The 14,163-nt window shown below is 40.2% G+C and overlaps 1 protein-coding gene across 1 annotated transcript in view; it reads right to left on the reverse strand.

The window, feature by feature from the left end:
- ARHGAP42 (Rho GTPase activating protein 42) overlaps nucleotides 1–13,754 on the reverse strand; it is a 268,642-nt gene extending 254,888 nt beyond the window's left edge. The window contains exon 1 of the mRNA XM_039221800.1: nucleotides 13,234–13,754. Within this exon, the coding sequence (XP_039077731.1) occupies nucleotides 13,234–13,387 (154 nt within the window). The 5' untranslated portion in view covers nucleotides 13,388–13,754. The remainder of the gene's footprint in view (nucleotides 1–13,233) is intronic.
- Between the last annotated feature and the right edge of the window lie 409 nt (nucleotides 13,755–14,163).

Consider the following 14,163-nt stretch of genomic DNA (forward strand, 5'->3'; position numbering starts at 1 on the left):
ACACAAAAATAAACTCAAAATGGATAAAGGACCTGAACATGAGACAGGAAACCATCAAAACCCTAGAGGAGAAAGCAAGAAACAACCTCCTTGGCCTCCACCGCAGCAACTTCTTACTTGACACATCCCCAAAATCAAGGGACTCAATAGCAAAAATAAACTATTGGGACCTCATCAAGATTAAAAGCTTCTGCACAGCCAAGGAAACAATCCATAAAACTAATAAGCAACCAATGGAATGGGAAAAGATAGTTGCAAATGACATATCAGATAAAGGGCTAGTATCCAAAATCTATAAGGAACTCACCAAACTCCACACACAAAAAACAAACAACCCAGTGAAGAAATGGGCAGAAGAACAGACACCTCTCCAAAGAGGACATCCAGATGGCCAACAGACACATGAAACGATGCTCAGCATCCCTGCTCATCAGGGAAATACAAATCAAAACCACACTGAGATCCCACCTCACACCAGTCAGAGTGGCTAAAATGAGCAAATCAGAGAACTCTAGATGCTGGCAAGGATGTGGAGAAACAGGCACCCTCCTCCACTGTTGGTGGGAATGCAAACTGGTACAGACCCTCTGGAAAACAGTGTGGAGGTTCCTCAAAAAATTAACAATAGAACTCCCCTATGACCCAGCAATAGCACTGCTAGGAATTTACTCAAGGGACATAGGAATGCTGATGCATAGAAGCACATGTACCCCAATGTTCATAGCAGCACTCTCAACAATAGCCAAAACATGGAAAGAGCCTAAGTGTCCATCAATAGACGAATGGATCGAGAAGATGTGGTTTATCTGTATGATGGAATACTATATGACAATGAGAAAGAATGAAATCTGGCCATGTGTAGCAACATGGATGGACCTTGAGGGTGTTATGCTGAGTGAAATAAGCAGGCAGAGAAGGACAAATACCATATGTTTGCACGTATAGGAGGATTAGGAGGAATTTAATGGAGGACCGCAGGGGAGAAGAAGGGGGGAAATAGTGGAGGAGGGGGAGAGAGGCAAACTATGAGAGACTCTTAAATGCTGAGAACAAACTGAGTCTGATGGGGTTGGGGGGGTGGAAAGGGGGTGATGGGTATGGAGGAGGGCACTTGTGGGGATGAGCACTGGGTGTTATATGGAAACCAACTTGACAATAAACTATTTGTTAAAAAAAAATTGGGCAGAGGACCTTAAAAGATATTTTTGCCAAGAAGACATAAAGCCAACAGATGCATCAGAAGGTATTCAACATCACTCATCATCAGGGAAATGCAAATCAAAACCACAACGAGGTGTCACCTCACACCTGTTAAAATGGCTGTCATTAAAATAACAAGTGTTGGTAAGGATTTGGAGGAAAGGGAACCCTTCTACACTGTTGGCAGGAATATAAATAGTTCAGCCACTATGGAAATAGTATGGAGGTTTCACAAAAAATTAAAAATAGAACTACCATATGATCCAACAAACCCACTGCCAGGTATATACCCAAAGAAAATAAAAACAGAATATTGAAGAGATATCTGTACTACCATGTCCACTGCAATATTATTCACAACAGCTAAGATATGGAAAAAAGTGTCCACCAAAACATAAATGAATAATGAAGATGTAGTGTATATGTACTATATACAATGGAATATTATTCAGCCATGAGAAAAAAGGAAATCTTGCCATTTGTAACAATTTGGATAGACTGTGAGGGCATTATGCTAAGTAGAATAAGCCAGACAGAGAAGACCAAATACAGTATGATATCACTTATATGTGGAATCAAAAAAATAAAAAATAAACTCATAAAAGAAAGAAGATTGGTAGCTTCCAGGGGCTGGAAGTTAGGAGAAATAGGAAGAAATTGGTAAAGGATACAAACTTTCAGCTATAAGATAAATTATAGACTTAGAGTCAAGGATCTAACTTAAAACATGGTGACTATAGTTGATAATACTGTATTATATCATTGAAATTTACTAAGACAGTCAAACTTAAATGTCCTCACCCAAAAAAGGATAAATATGTGAGGTGATAGATGGATGTGTTCATTAACTAGCTGGCAGGAATCCATTCACAATGCACAGATATCAAATCACCATGATGCACATTTTAAGTATCTCACACCTTGGTTCCACATTTGTTCATTGTCTTTCATCTCTTCTCTTCAGTAGGTGTCACAATACATCACAGCCAGCCAGCTGTGAATATCCACTGAACTCTAATTTCCATGAGAGTTGTCTCAGGAACCAAGGGGAAAAATGGAAAGAAAAGGACATGAACCCAACAGAGTTTAAACCTGGTGAACCTGGAGGCTGTTACTCTCACTCACTCACTGCTATTTCTTGTTCAGGATTAATAATGGTCTCTATTTTCTTTCTGTAACCCTGAAGAGGCTGTTTTTTTCCAGCCCTTGCTTCACTTTGCAAACTGTCCCTGAAGTCTATACTCTGTACTTACCCAGCTCCAGGGCAGAGCTCCCCTTAAACTCACAGATCCCTTAAGAAATTGTTTTTGTTGTTGTTTTAAATTATCTGTTTTGTCCTCGTGGTACCATCCAAATATCCTCTCCTGGCAATTCTGACACCAATTCAATAATACCACCTTTCCTTAACCAACTAGCTAACAGGCTCAATTCAATTTTTTCACAAAGTCAACTGAATCTTCCATTTCAATTCTTAATGAAATATCTTTTTTCCCCTAATTCCCTGCCCCAAGACCCTTCAGCAATGTCCCACCAATCTCATCATTTTCTTTTCTCACCAATAACCACTAGGATGACCTCACCTCAAACATAATTATATTTACAAAACATCTGTGCAGCATAGGAAACACCCAGGGAAGTGCTTTTCTAAGCCCCTATCTGTCTTCCGTACAGAAACCAATGTGAAAAAAATACCTCTTGTATGCAGTTTGGCTTATTTAATTTTGTGAAACTGCCCAGCAATCTATTTTACTTCTCAGAAGTACAAGTTGTGACCATCATTTACATAACTTTTATAAATCACTGACCTGAGCCAGCAGAAATAAAGCACCAGCAGATATGCTGGTGAAGTCTCAACATCCATACTGCCTATTCCTAATCCCTAAATGCCAACCTAATGCTTTATTAGTTCCCAGACCATACTTTTTAAAAGAAAAAAGGTGGGGCATCTGGGTGGCTCAGTCGGTTGAGCATCCAACTTTGGCTAAGGTCATGATTCTCACGGTTCTCAGGGTTCGAGCCCCATGTCGGGCTCTGTGTTGACAACTCAGAGCCTAGAGCCTATTTTGGATTCTGTGTCTCGCTCTCTTTCTGATCATCCCCCACTCATGCTGTGTTTCTCTCTGTCTTAATAATAATAAACATTTTAAAAATATATTTTTAAAATAAAAGAAAAAAGGTAAACCAAAGCCATGCCACATCTTGTAATCACTTCCTAACAAATAGATTTAATTGGGGAGACAAATAGCCCATACTGTAACATTCAACTAAAGCATTTCCACTTTAAAAATCTCATTTCTACAGGACATGGTAAAAACGTTGACAAGAACATTACACATTGCATGTAGTCTTGAAAAATAAAACAGAAATTATTAGGGTCACAATGATCCTGCCTAAAACAAATGAAAATAATGTTACATTTTTATATCATTATGCATTTCCATGGCCCACACAAAAATCCTACAAGAAATATAGAGCAAATGTTATTCCATTTTTGATGAAAAAAAATGGTTCTGAGACAAGTGGCTTGTACCAATGCCACTAGTTAGTAGCAGCACCAGGACTAGAATAAAGTTGTAATTCCTACTGCTGTCTGCTGACCCCTGGGTTATCCAGTCCAAAAAATTAGTACATCCAAGCTTGAGCAGTTATAAATAAAGTGTGTTGGAAAAAATATTAAAAAGTAAATTTATGGTCTTAATTCCATGGCTCATTCATTCCAATAGATATTCAAAAACTTCCTCCATATTATATATTCTTCTCAGTAAAATGAAATTGGTTGATGTTTAGCAATCACTGAGCATCCACAATGTGGTCAGAGCTGACAGAATACAGATATTCTTGGCATCTAGAAGTTTGTATTTGATAGAACAAGTAAAATGTAATAGAGACACACAGGGGTATGCCATGTGAGTGCACAGCCATGAACTGGAGTGACACATCTACAAGCCAAGGAACATCTTGTATTGGCAGACCTGAAGCTAGAGGAGGCAAGGAAAAATCCTCCCCTAGAGCCTTCAGAGAGCACAGCCCTGCTGACAGCTTGATTTTGGACTTCTGGCCCCCAGAACTATGAGAGTATAAATGTCTATTGTTTTAAGTTTTAAAAAATGTTATTTCTAAACATAGGCAGAGAAAATCTAAGTTAGGGTATCTGGGAGCCCAAAATTACTAACCAAATGTCCTAATCTGCTGAGAATGAAAACCTGGAGTTTAAAAACTGGAGGAAACAGGAAGAGTTACAAGGACTCAGATGTTCCTTTATGAGATGACCAGGTGGATGACATTGTAAACGAAGAAATGAGAACACAAAGAGAATAAGGTGGAGAACAAGGAAGAACTTGTTTTGACACACTGTTGAGTCTGAGGTCCCTGAAGCACATCCATGTGGTGATATGCTGTTAAAAATCAGGTTAAGAGCTCAGGAAAATGAGGTTAAGGCTAGAGCCCAAACGGACACGTCAATCATTCAAGGAAAGCAAACAGTAAAAGGGCTAAGAAGGAATCCTTGTATATTATCAACATGTAAGAAAAGCATAGAGGAAATAAACTAAAACAGGAAGAGGAATTCAGCAACATCACGTACTAAGAAAAACGATGCAGTGACAGAGCTGGGATCCAGAGGAAGTAATAATTAGTGATGATAGAAAGGGTCACCTAAGGAAAACCAGGATTGACAAACAGTCCACACAGCCTTGAAAAGTCCCTCCATATTACCTCCTAAGTTGACATCATTTTTTCATGAGTACACAGCTTTTCCACATATTACCCAAAAAGTATGCCCCTAAAAATGCACCCCCTATTATCTCTTTTGTTGACAGGTTTTTTTTTAATATTTTTTATTTATTCCTAGGAGAGAGAGAGAGAGAGACAGCGTGAGCAGGGGAGGGTCAGAGAGAGGGAGACTCAGACTCTGAAATAGGCTCCAGGCTCTGAGCTGGCAGTCAGCACAGAGCCCGACGCGGGGCCCGAACCCACGAACCGCGAGATCATGACCTAAGCGAAAGTCGGACGCTTAACCGACTAAGCCACCCAGGCGCCCCTTTTGTTGACAGTTTTTAATGGGAACTATCTCCCTCAAATTTTGCACAACCCATCTTTTACAACAGTTGGAAAGCTACCTTCTTATTCCTTTGATGCTCTAATGTCACACAGTAACTTTTTCATAGGAGATATGCAAAGCCAGACACAAATCACAAAAGCATAATATTTAAATTCTTTTCTCAACCAATTTTAATTTGGTTCCCCTTGTTTACCACTCTCACCACCACCACCAACCCTCCCATCCTCTTTTTTCGGCCACATCTTTCATTCAGATGTTGTGAAGAATAAGGAGATTAAATAAATAAAGAAGAGAAAATTCTCACCAAGGCAAAGTAAAATCAATTTACACAGCTTCCATTTGGAAAGGGATAATATACATACTGAATACTCATTTCTATTAGCAGTTTATCACTCTCCTCCACACACAAACACATACCAGTTTTCTAAATTAAATCACCACTTTTCTGTATACTGAAGAGAAATCTGAAGCTGGATCTTTCATTTGGATAAGCTCCAATTATGTGTTTACACACAAGGGAATACTATTTGGCATGACTTTCATAAACAAGCAGGCAGTATGGCTTTTCAGATTTGTGTGAGGAAATATAGAAATTCCGCTACTGAGAAATCTGTCTGACTTCCAAATAAAAGGGGTCATAGTGTGTCTACCAACTTTTTCCCAGAGTAAAGCCAAGGTTCAGGGAGCACTCTATTAATACAGCAAGGTTATACACATGCAGCATTTTTTCTAATTTTTTTTCATACCACCTGACATTGAAAACCAATCCAGGATGCTTCCCCATCCTTCACAAAATACAAAGCATTGCCCACTGTAGCTGACATTCACCCAAATCAGATAAACCAACAACATACAAAATGTCATGTTTTGACATTTTTTAAATGCCATTAGGAATAGACCTTTATCATAGAATCTCAATATTGGAACTGAAAAGTCTCTAATAATTAATATAAAATAATCTACAATGACTTCATCAGTCTTATTTTTAGACTTTTCTCAACAAGTTCCATAGAAAAACACAATTAAAAGAATTACTCTCAAAGGGAAAATTAAAAATCCTAGGAAAATTATACTTTATTTTTCTTTTATACATGCATACCTCTGCAAGAAAGGGAAAATGCTGAAAAAAAATGGCAGATTATCAGCTACTATAAATTACCTTACTATTCAACAATTCACTTTTTTTGAAGCGAATCACAGTCCTCACAGAATGATATACACATGTGTTTTGTAGTAACGCTTTCTTCAGTGTTGTAATTGGATTCTTGGTAATAAAATAGAATAGTTAACACTCTGAGTAACCAAGTATCCCAGTTGGATGTAATATTATAGAGAAGGATCCCTATTACCAGAAATATCCAGGCCAAAGTTTAAATTAACTTGGCCAAGGGGATCTGGGTGGCTCAGTGGATTAAACATCTGACTTTGGCTCAGGTCATGATCTCAATCAAGGTTATTGAGTTTGAGCCCCACATCGCACTCTCTGCTGTCAGCACAGAGACTGCTTTGTGTCCTCGATCTTCCTCTCCCTCTGCCCCTCCACTACTTCCTCTCTGTCTCTATCTCTCTCAAAAATAAATCAACATATAAATAAATTCACCTGGCCAAAGACAAAACTATTAATATAATTACATTTGTAATGACTGTCTTGTTATCATCCTGCCCCTTTCCCTTTGCTTTCAAGGGCCATTTAGATTAACAAATATGTAAATTTCTACACTTATACAAAGCCCAACCATTACAACACAGTGTGGCAGCTGCAAAAGATGAAGCACAGATTCCATGCACTAGACAGCCAGGTGCTTAGCAAATGGTTTTAATTTTCAGGATGAAAGTCAGCAAGAAGCAGGTAGCAAGTACTCGGCTGAGGAAGCCAGATAGACTGGGATACACTATAAGGATTATTAGACCATGGGCCGAGGTTCAGCAGGCTGGAGGAAAAAGGAAGGCTGGCCCAGCTGCCAGCTGCAACTGGTTCGTGGGCAGGTGGAAATACAGAGGAGCTGGCACCTACGTAGAAGGCAGAATGAGTGGAAATTATCATCTAGACAGCAGGGATGGCTGGGGCCAAAAGAAGTGGCCATCACAGCTCTGGCAAGAAAGCATTTTCATGAAAGAGATTCAAGACAAAATAAACCCTCTTTCCTTAACACTTTCTTACCTGTCCATAATAAACATTTCATTGTTGCACATTTACCAAATGTGGCTTAATGGTCTGAATTTTTTAATCTAATATTTCTCTTCATAAATCTAAATAAAAGATTTACCATTCTCTATGTATTCATTACTTAAAATTGCAGTTACACTAAAGCAATACTGAATGTAATCTGCATTATTTTTTTATTTATAATTTGAGTAATATCATTACTAACACAATAAACATTGTGCTTTTAAGCTAATAATTCAAAGGATGTTTGTTAAAGCAACTTTTCGGTGACTTAAAACTTTAGTGGCAACCTCAGCTTTCTACACTCTCAGGGTACCTTGAACATAACTGTCAGAGATGGCAGTGTAAAAGATAGTTATTGCTAAACCATTCTCCTACTAACTCATTCCATAGCCTCAACAGGACAGCCCCTAAATTACTGCCTGCTGGAAAAGAAAATCCAAAAGAAATAAAGACAATGTAAAAAGGTATCCATTAAGATCATGTTGAGCATCAAAAGAGAAGTAAATGGAAGTACTCAGCCAGCCCAAAATTACTTCCACTTTGATAAGCACCAAGGCTGCCATTTAAATTAAAACAAGTGTAACTGTGTTACTTGTAACACAAGTGTAACACAAGTATAACTTACAACCTCTCTGAAGCAGAACCTGAAAGCACCACATTCCTAATCTACCAGTTCCTAAAATTAATTACAGTTCATTTGAAAGATACAGTTACTTCTGATCATTTAACTCTAATTCTAATGACTTAAGAACCAAATGAATGGTTGAAGTAATTACACATCCATATCTTTGGTTAGACTGCCCAGCTAAACAAGCAAAACAACCTTAGTGGAAGAAGCAGCAGTGAAGGAGCTCTTGCAGGGTAAACAAGAAGCTACAATGAGTTCCATTTAAACTAAATAAAACCTAGGTACAAGTTTAAATACAAAAAATGGCCAAAAACAATACCAATTTTTACTAAAAGCTAAAGGATGACCAAGTAAATAGCACATAACTACAGAAAGTCTCAAATTTCTTAAACTGCTCATTTAACTCCTTCCCTGTGTCTCCAAAAACTACACTAGTAAAGTGGGCCCAGAACATATACACAAAATAGTGAAAAAACATGTGAAACCAAACTAAGGTGAGTTTGAGACATATAGCAAGCAGAAGGCAGGGATCCGTCCCCCATTTCACAGTATCTCAAGGTAGCCTTTGCATCCCAGGTAAACAACTACTTAATCCCCAGATCACAAGTGTACCATAGCGTACTTCAAACTGAGGTCTGAGAATACACAAGGCAGCAGACACCAGAAATTGTGTGTTTCCCTCTTCCTCAGGTCCTAATGTCTTCATTAACTGCATATTTTACATCTAAACTTAAAAGCAACCAACTTCTACCACTCAAATAGGTGCCCTTCTTATTTGTGTCATGGATCACTGTGCCAGGCACTACTCCTTAAGAACAGAGGCAACATGACCGCTAAATAAATAGTTTGCAATAGAGAGAAGGCCATCATTCTGGGCAAGTAGTTTTGAAGAACTTCCCAGTTTCAACTGGGAAAAGCAAAGAGAAAATGAATTATCAACATACAAGATACTATCAGCAGTTTTTATATAATAGGAAATTTCAGTAAATCATCATCAACCATTAGATTAATTAAATGTAGTTGACAAGCTTTTTTATTGTTTTCACATTATTTTTAATTAATTCATAAATTGATTTGCTTTTAAGATTGTATGAATAAGCATAAGAATTAAGTATAAAGTAAAGGGAGTGTTATATGAGAAAGCCATTTTGAGGTAATTCTTTGAATATGATCTATAAAAGAAGAAAATCAATAAGCAAAAATCAATAAAAAGAAGGAAAATGATTTCACAACTCAAACTTTAAGGCTGACACCTGTTAAAGGAACAAAGTTCATAGAATAGCATTTGATTAAAAGGGTGGAGGATTTTGAGTCACAGCATGAACTACAACCCAATTCTCCAGTATCAAATATTCTCAAATATTGCTCACCAAATGTCTGTATGACATGTAACAAATGAACAAATAATTCTGGTGGTAGGATATTCATAGATATTCCTTCATTATACAGGAAAGATAGGGCTCACAGAGGTTAAGTTACTTACCAATTACCACACAGCATTTGACAGCACCAGAATTTATTTTTTCTTTTTTTTTTAATTTTTTAAGTTTATTTATCTTGAGAGAGAGAGAGAGAGAGAGAGAGAGAGCACATACAAGGCGGGGAGGGACAGAAAGATAGGAAGAGACAGAATCCCAAGCAGGCTCCACGCCATCAGCACAGAGATAGGATAAACCACAAACCATGAGATCATGACCTGAGCCGAGATCAAGAGTTGGACGCTTAATGGACTGTATCACCCAGGGTCCCCTGACAGCACCAGAATTTAAATTCAGGTCTATATCAATCCACTTAATTACCTGTCATCCATTTTCTTAAAGCGGATGTGAACACAAAAAGCAGTAATTTTTTTAAGAATGTTAAGTATCTTACTTATATTATTTAAACCTGAAATCATCTAGTCAAGCAAGATTTTCCTTTATAAGCACCCTTCTAAATACTTTATTAAAGAAAATATTAACCTTAAAAATAACACTGCCAGTTATTTTACCAGTAAAAATGGGTTTATCCGTAAATAAGAGAACTGAAATCTTGAACAAGCAAGCTATTGCAAAACCATTGGTAAATCCAGAAAACAAAGAAGAGAAATGTTATTTTATGGAGAAGTTGTAAGAAGTTGAGAGGGGATGTTCTGAACAAAAATCTATTGGAGAAAAGCAAGAGTTCAGAGTGATGATGCTTTCTCATTGGTTGAGTTACAGGAATAGCTGATTTCTTATAGGAAATGCAATGTACCTTTCCCTGTTGGGGGCCATAACTGATGATCCTCTCCTGTTGAGATTCTTTTATTAGGGGGCTATAACTGATAATACTCCTGAAATTGACACTGAACATACCTACCAGCCTACACTTCTAACATGCCCACCCTTGCCTTTGTGTAGTTTCACTTTAAGTAATTCTCACAAAAGGTACATCCTACATTTTACATCCTGAAGTAAAAATCAAAGAGCGTATGTGACTCCTTACCTGGGGCACATGGGTGGCTCAGTAGGGTAAGCCTCCTGCTTTGGTTCAGGTCATTACCTCTTTGTTCATGAGCGCAAGCCTGACATCAGCCTCTGTGTTGACAGCTCAGAACCTGGAGCCTGCTTTGGATTCTGTATCAGTCCCTCTCTGCCTTCCCCTGCTCACTCTGTCTCTCTTTCAAGAATAAATAAACATTAAAAAAAAGTTTTATTAAAAAAAAAAAAAGCATATGTGACTCCTACTGAAACAGTTACATATGTGTTATCCAAGAGTCCATGCCAAAATTCTCACCAGAAAAGCTATGAACTAGGATAGAAATAATCGAAGATGCTTAGATGATGACTGTCAGCTCAGGAAGGCTATATTAAGGAACCATTAATTATTACTGAAAATAACAGCAAAGTGCTAAAAATAAAACTGAAGTGGATAATGGATACACTTACTGAAACAGTAGGTACAGAGAATGGAAACACATAGTTTAAAGTTAGGGAAGGTGAAGGCTTCCTCAGGCAGAAAAGAAAAACAGTCAGAACGTACAGAACTGGGGAAAGGAGGGCTTGCTCTTGATGGATCTGGGATAGAACTATAACTAGGCTTCAAAGTCCTGTAGGCACACTCTTAACCTAGCTGAGCATCTTCCGAGAGCTGGCACTTAGCAGCTGCAGCCTAGCCTCAATGCATCCTTCCCAAGGGACAGAAAGAAGGTGGCTTGGTGGGAAAAAAGAAGTTCCATCATGTGACTTCAAGAGCTCCTCTGCTCCAAATCCCTATTTGGCAGCTGATGTTGGGAACTCTTTCAACAAGGAATAAAATGTCTTCCTTCCATAATGATATAATATAATGATATAAATAAATAATATAAATAATAACCAAATGTTAATTAAAATACTGTACTCTCATCACAAACCTAAGAATCCTAGAAAGACAGCAGGATATTTAAGTGCTTATGAATGAGACAGGTTCTGCATTTTCAAGGAACTTACACTGTCATGATTTCCTCGCTTATACATGGAAAAACCAACTTACTAGGACAGAAATTACCTGATTTTTGTAAGACTAGATTCAAAAATCATAATAAAGTACATACTATTACTAGTAAAATAACATGCATTTCAGAGCTTTTATCACAGCTATGGAAGTGTTTTCAATTTTTGGAACACTAAAATTGATCTCCCCAGCAAAGTGAGGAGAAAATGTCACCTGTAGACCACCTGGCAGCTCCCGCAGAAGTCAGCTTGGCACTCAGCACTCAGGGAAACTCTTTTGGAAGAGTCTAAAATGCAAAGATGCTAGCCCTGAAAACTCAACCAGAATTTGCAAACCAGAAAGAAGGAGAGTGCACATTTTTGTACGTACAGAATGGAAAGAACCTCAGATAAATTATTTTTTTCACAAATCAGTGACTACTGTTAATCTGTAGTAGCCTCAAACTCAGAAATTAAGTGAATGTAGGCATAAAATGTATTTTCTTTACCCTAGTTAAGTAACACAAGTAAGAAGTAAATGTTTTAGCATTCAGGATAGTTAAAAGGATTTGGGAGCACACTTATTTCAAGACATTTTGCTAAGCTCTATCCTTACCATTAACACATACTTCAAAATACAGATCAGATGTTAATGTCTCAGTTTTGGGCACACACACAACACCATCACGTTGTTACTGACCTTCCAATTGACACACACCGGAATGGTTCCCCTACATTTGTTCTGGGAATTGCTAGATCGCCCAAACGCTCTCCATCTTATGAAAATACCTCGCTCACCCAGCCATCAGAGGCCAGAGAATTCAGAGCTTCATTTCAGTACCTAAAACCTTCAGAAGCTTCCATTAAGATGCAAATACGTCCTGGGAAAGGTAACAAGTTAAGTCACTCCATTTTCTCTAAGAAAAACTGGAGTTTCTTTAACTAAGACTTTCTTAGGTCTTAGTAATTGAAAGTGAAGAACCAACAGATGGAGGAGGGAGTAAAAACATCGGCTCGGAAAAGGAAGTGGGGAAAAATCCCTAAGGGCAGTTTTTACTTCTACAACCATCAGAAATTCTGGTTGGCCTTTAACCACTGAACTCTCATCCCCAGTGATTCGACCAACATCAGATTTGTAATATAAACCAAAAATTAGGACGCACAAAAATAATGGTAGAGACTAAATCCGCTGGTGCCATGCTGCCTTCGATTATCTCCATCATCCTACTGAATGATGAAATTGTAAATGTCTATTTTTTAAAGCCAATTCTGTGATCGATTGTGCCCAGTGAAGAGCCACTGATACACATAAGAAGTTTAATAATTTTCTTTGACTGTCACTAAACTACCTTCATTTTATCCTTAAGACAAACTTTTGAATCCCTCCTTCAGGACTTTTTAAAAAGTGCTCAAACCAGGCACAATAAAATTACACACACAAAAAAGGACCAAGAGTCTCCAACATTTCCCAGGGGCGTTATACTGAAAGATGACTTTGAACAACTTTCCTCAAGATACACTCATGTGTCCAGTGGAAAACTTCCCCTTCTCTGTAGACATTAAAGTGTTTAAGAACACCTAAGAACAAACTTTGTTGGCCACCAGCAGGGGAGCTCTTCAGCTTTTGTCCCGAACCCATTCAAACAAAAGAAGCCCGAGTCCTCCACCCGACGCCTGAGACCCGCACCCCGCGGGGGCTCGCACACCCCTGCGCGCCGCACCATCGCCTGCCCCCTCCACTTACTCCTCAGCGCCCCAATGAGCAGGGAGCCGTCCTTAATGAGCTCTTTAATGAATTTGTTGGTTCGCTCCAGCTCAATCTCGTGACACTGCAGGCGCTCCCTGAAATCCGGGCTGTCCAAGTAGGAATCGCTGAACTCCAGAGTAGGCAGCCCCATGGCACAGGCGCTACCAGTGGCTGCCGGGGGCACGTCCGGACCCGCAGGGAGGGCGGGGGCAGCCGGCGACCGCGGCGGGCGGGGAGGACGCACGACCGCGCGGAGCGAGCCCAACGCTGGGGGACCGCGCAGAGGAAACGGGCCCCGAGAGCCGCGCCGCCTGCGCCCGCGGCGCGCAGACGCCTCCGGGCTCAGTCTTCTCCCCCTGCGGCGAGGAGTGTGCAGACTCCGGCGGTGGGCCGAGGCGCGGGTCCGCTCAGGTCAGTGTCATCAGGGCGCATCGTCGCTGCGAACAACGAGGCGGCCGAGGCTCTGGGCCGCGGCCGGAGCAGGAAAGTTATCTCACGGCGCGCGCACACTTCCGGCACCTCCACTCCCCTCGTCTCTTGACAGTCGTTTGTGCTCTGAGCCGCGGCGGCCCGGCCAGGGAAGCCCTCCCCCTCTGCGGACGCAGGCTCAGAGAGCTTGCAAATCGGGCCTGGGCTGGGAGACCCTCCTCCCGCCGCCGCTCTCCCACCCGCGCCACCCCGCCCCTTCTCCCAGTCACCCTCGGCCGCCACCCACCCGCCGGCACTTGGCCCACGGGCTGCGCGTCTACCGCGCAGTTGCGCTCACGCCTTCGCCCAGGGCGTCAACTCTGTCTCCTCCCTGGCACCTGGAGCTGACGGGCCCACGGCGGCACTCTGGGGTCCTCCACGCCCCAAAAGGATCTCAAACTCTCTAGGTACCTCCCCTACGCGTCTTCCTCACCACCCACTCCCTAAAACTGTCTGGGA

This window comes from Hyaena hyaena, unplaced genomic scaffold (genome assembly GCF_003009895.1).
Source record: "Hyaena hyaena isolate Hyena2069 unplaced genomic scaffold, ASM300989v1 scaffold_1018, whole genome shotgun sequence".
NCBI classification, from domain to species: Eukaryota; Metazoa; Chordata; class Mammalia; order Carnivora; family Hyaenidae; genus Hyaena; species Hyaena hyaena.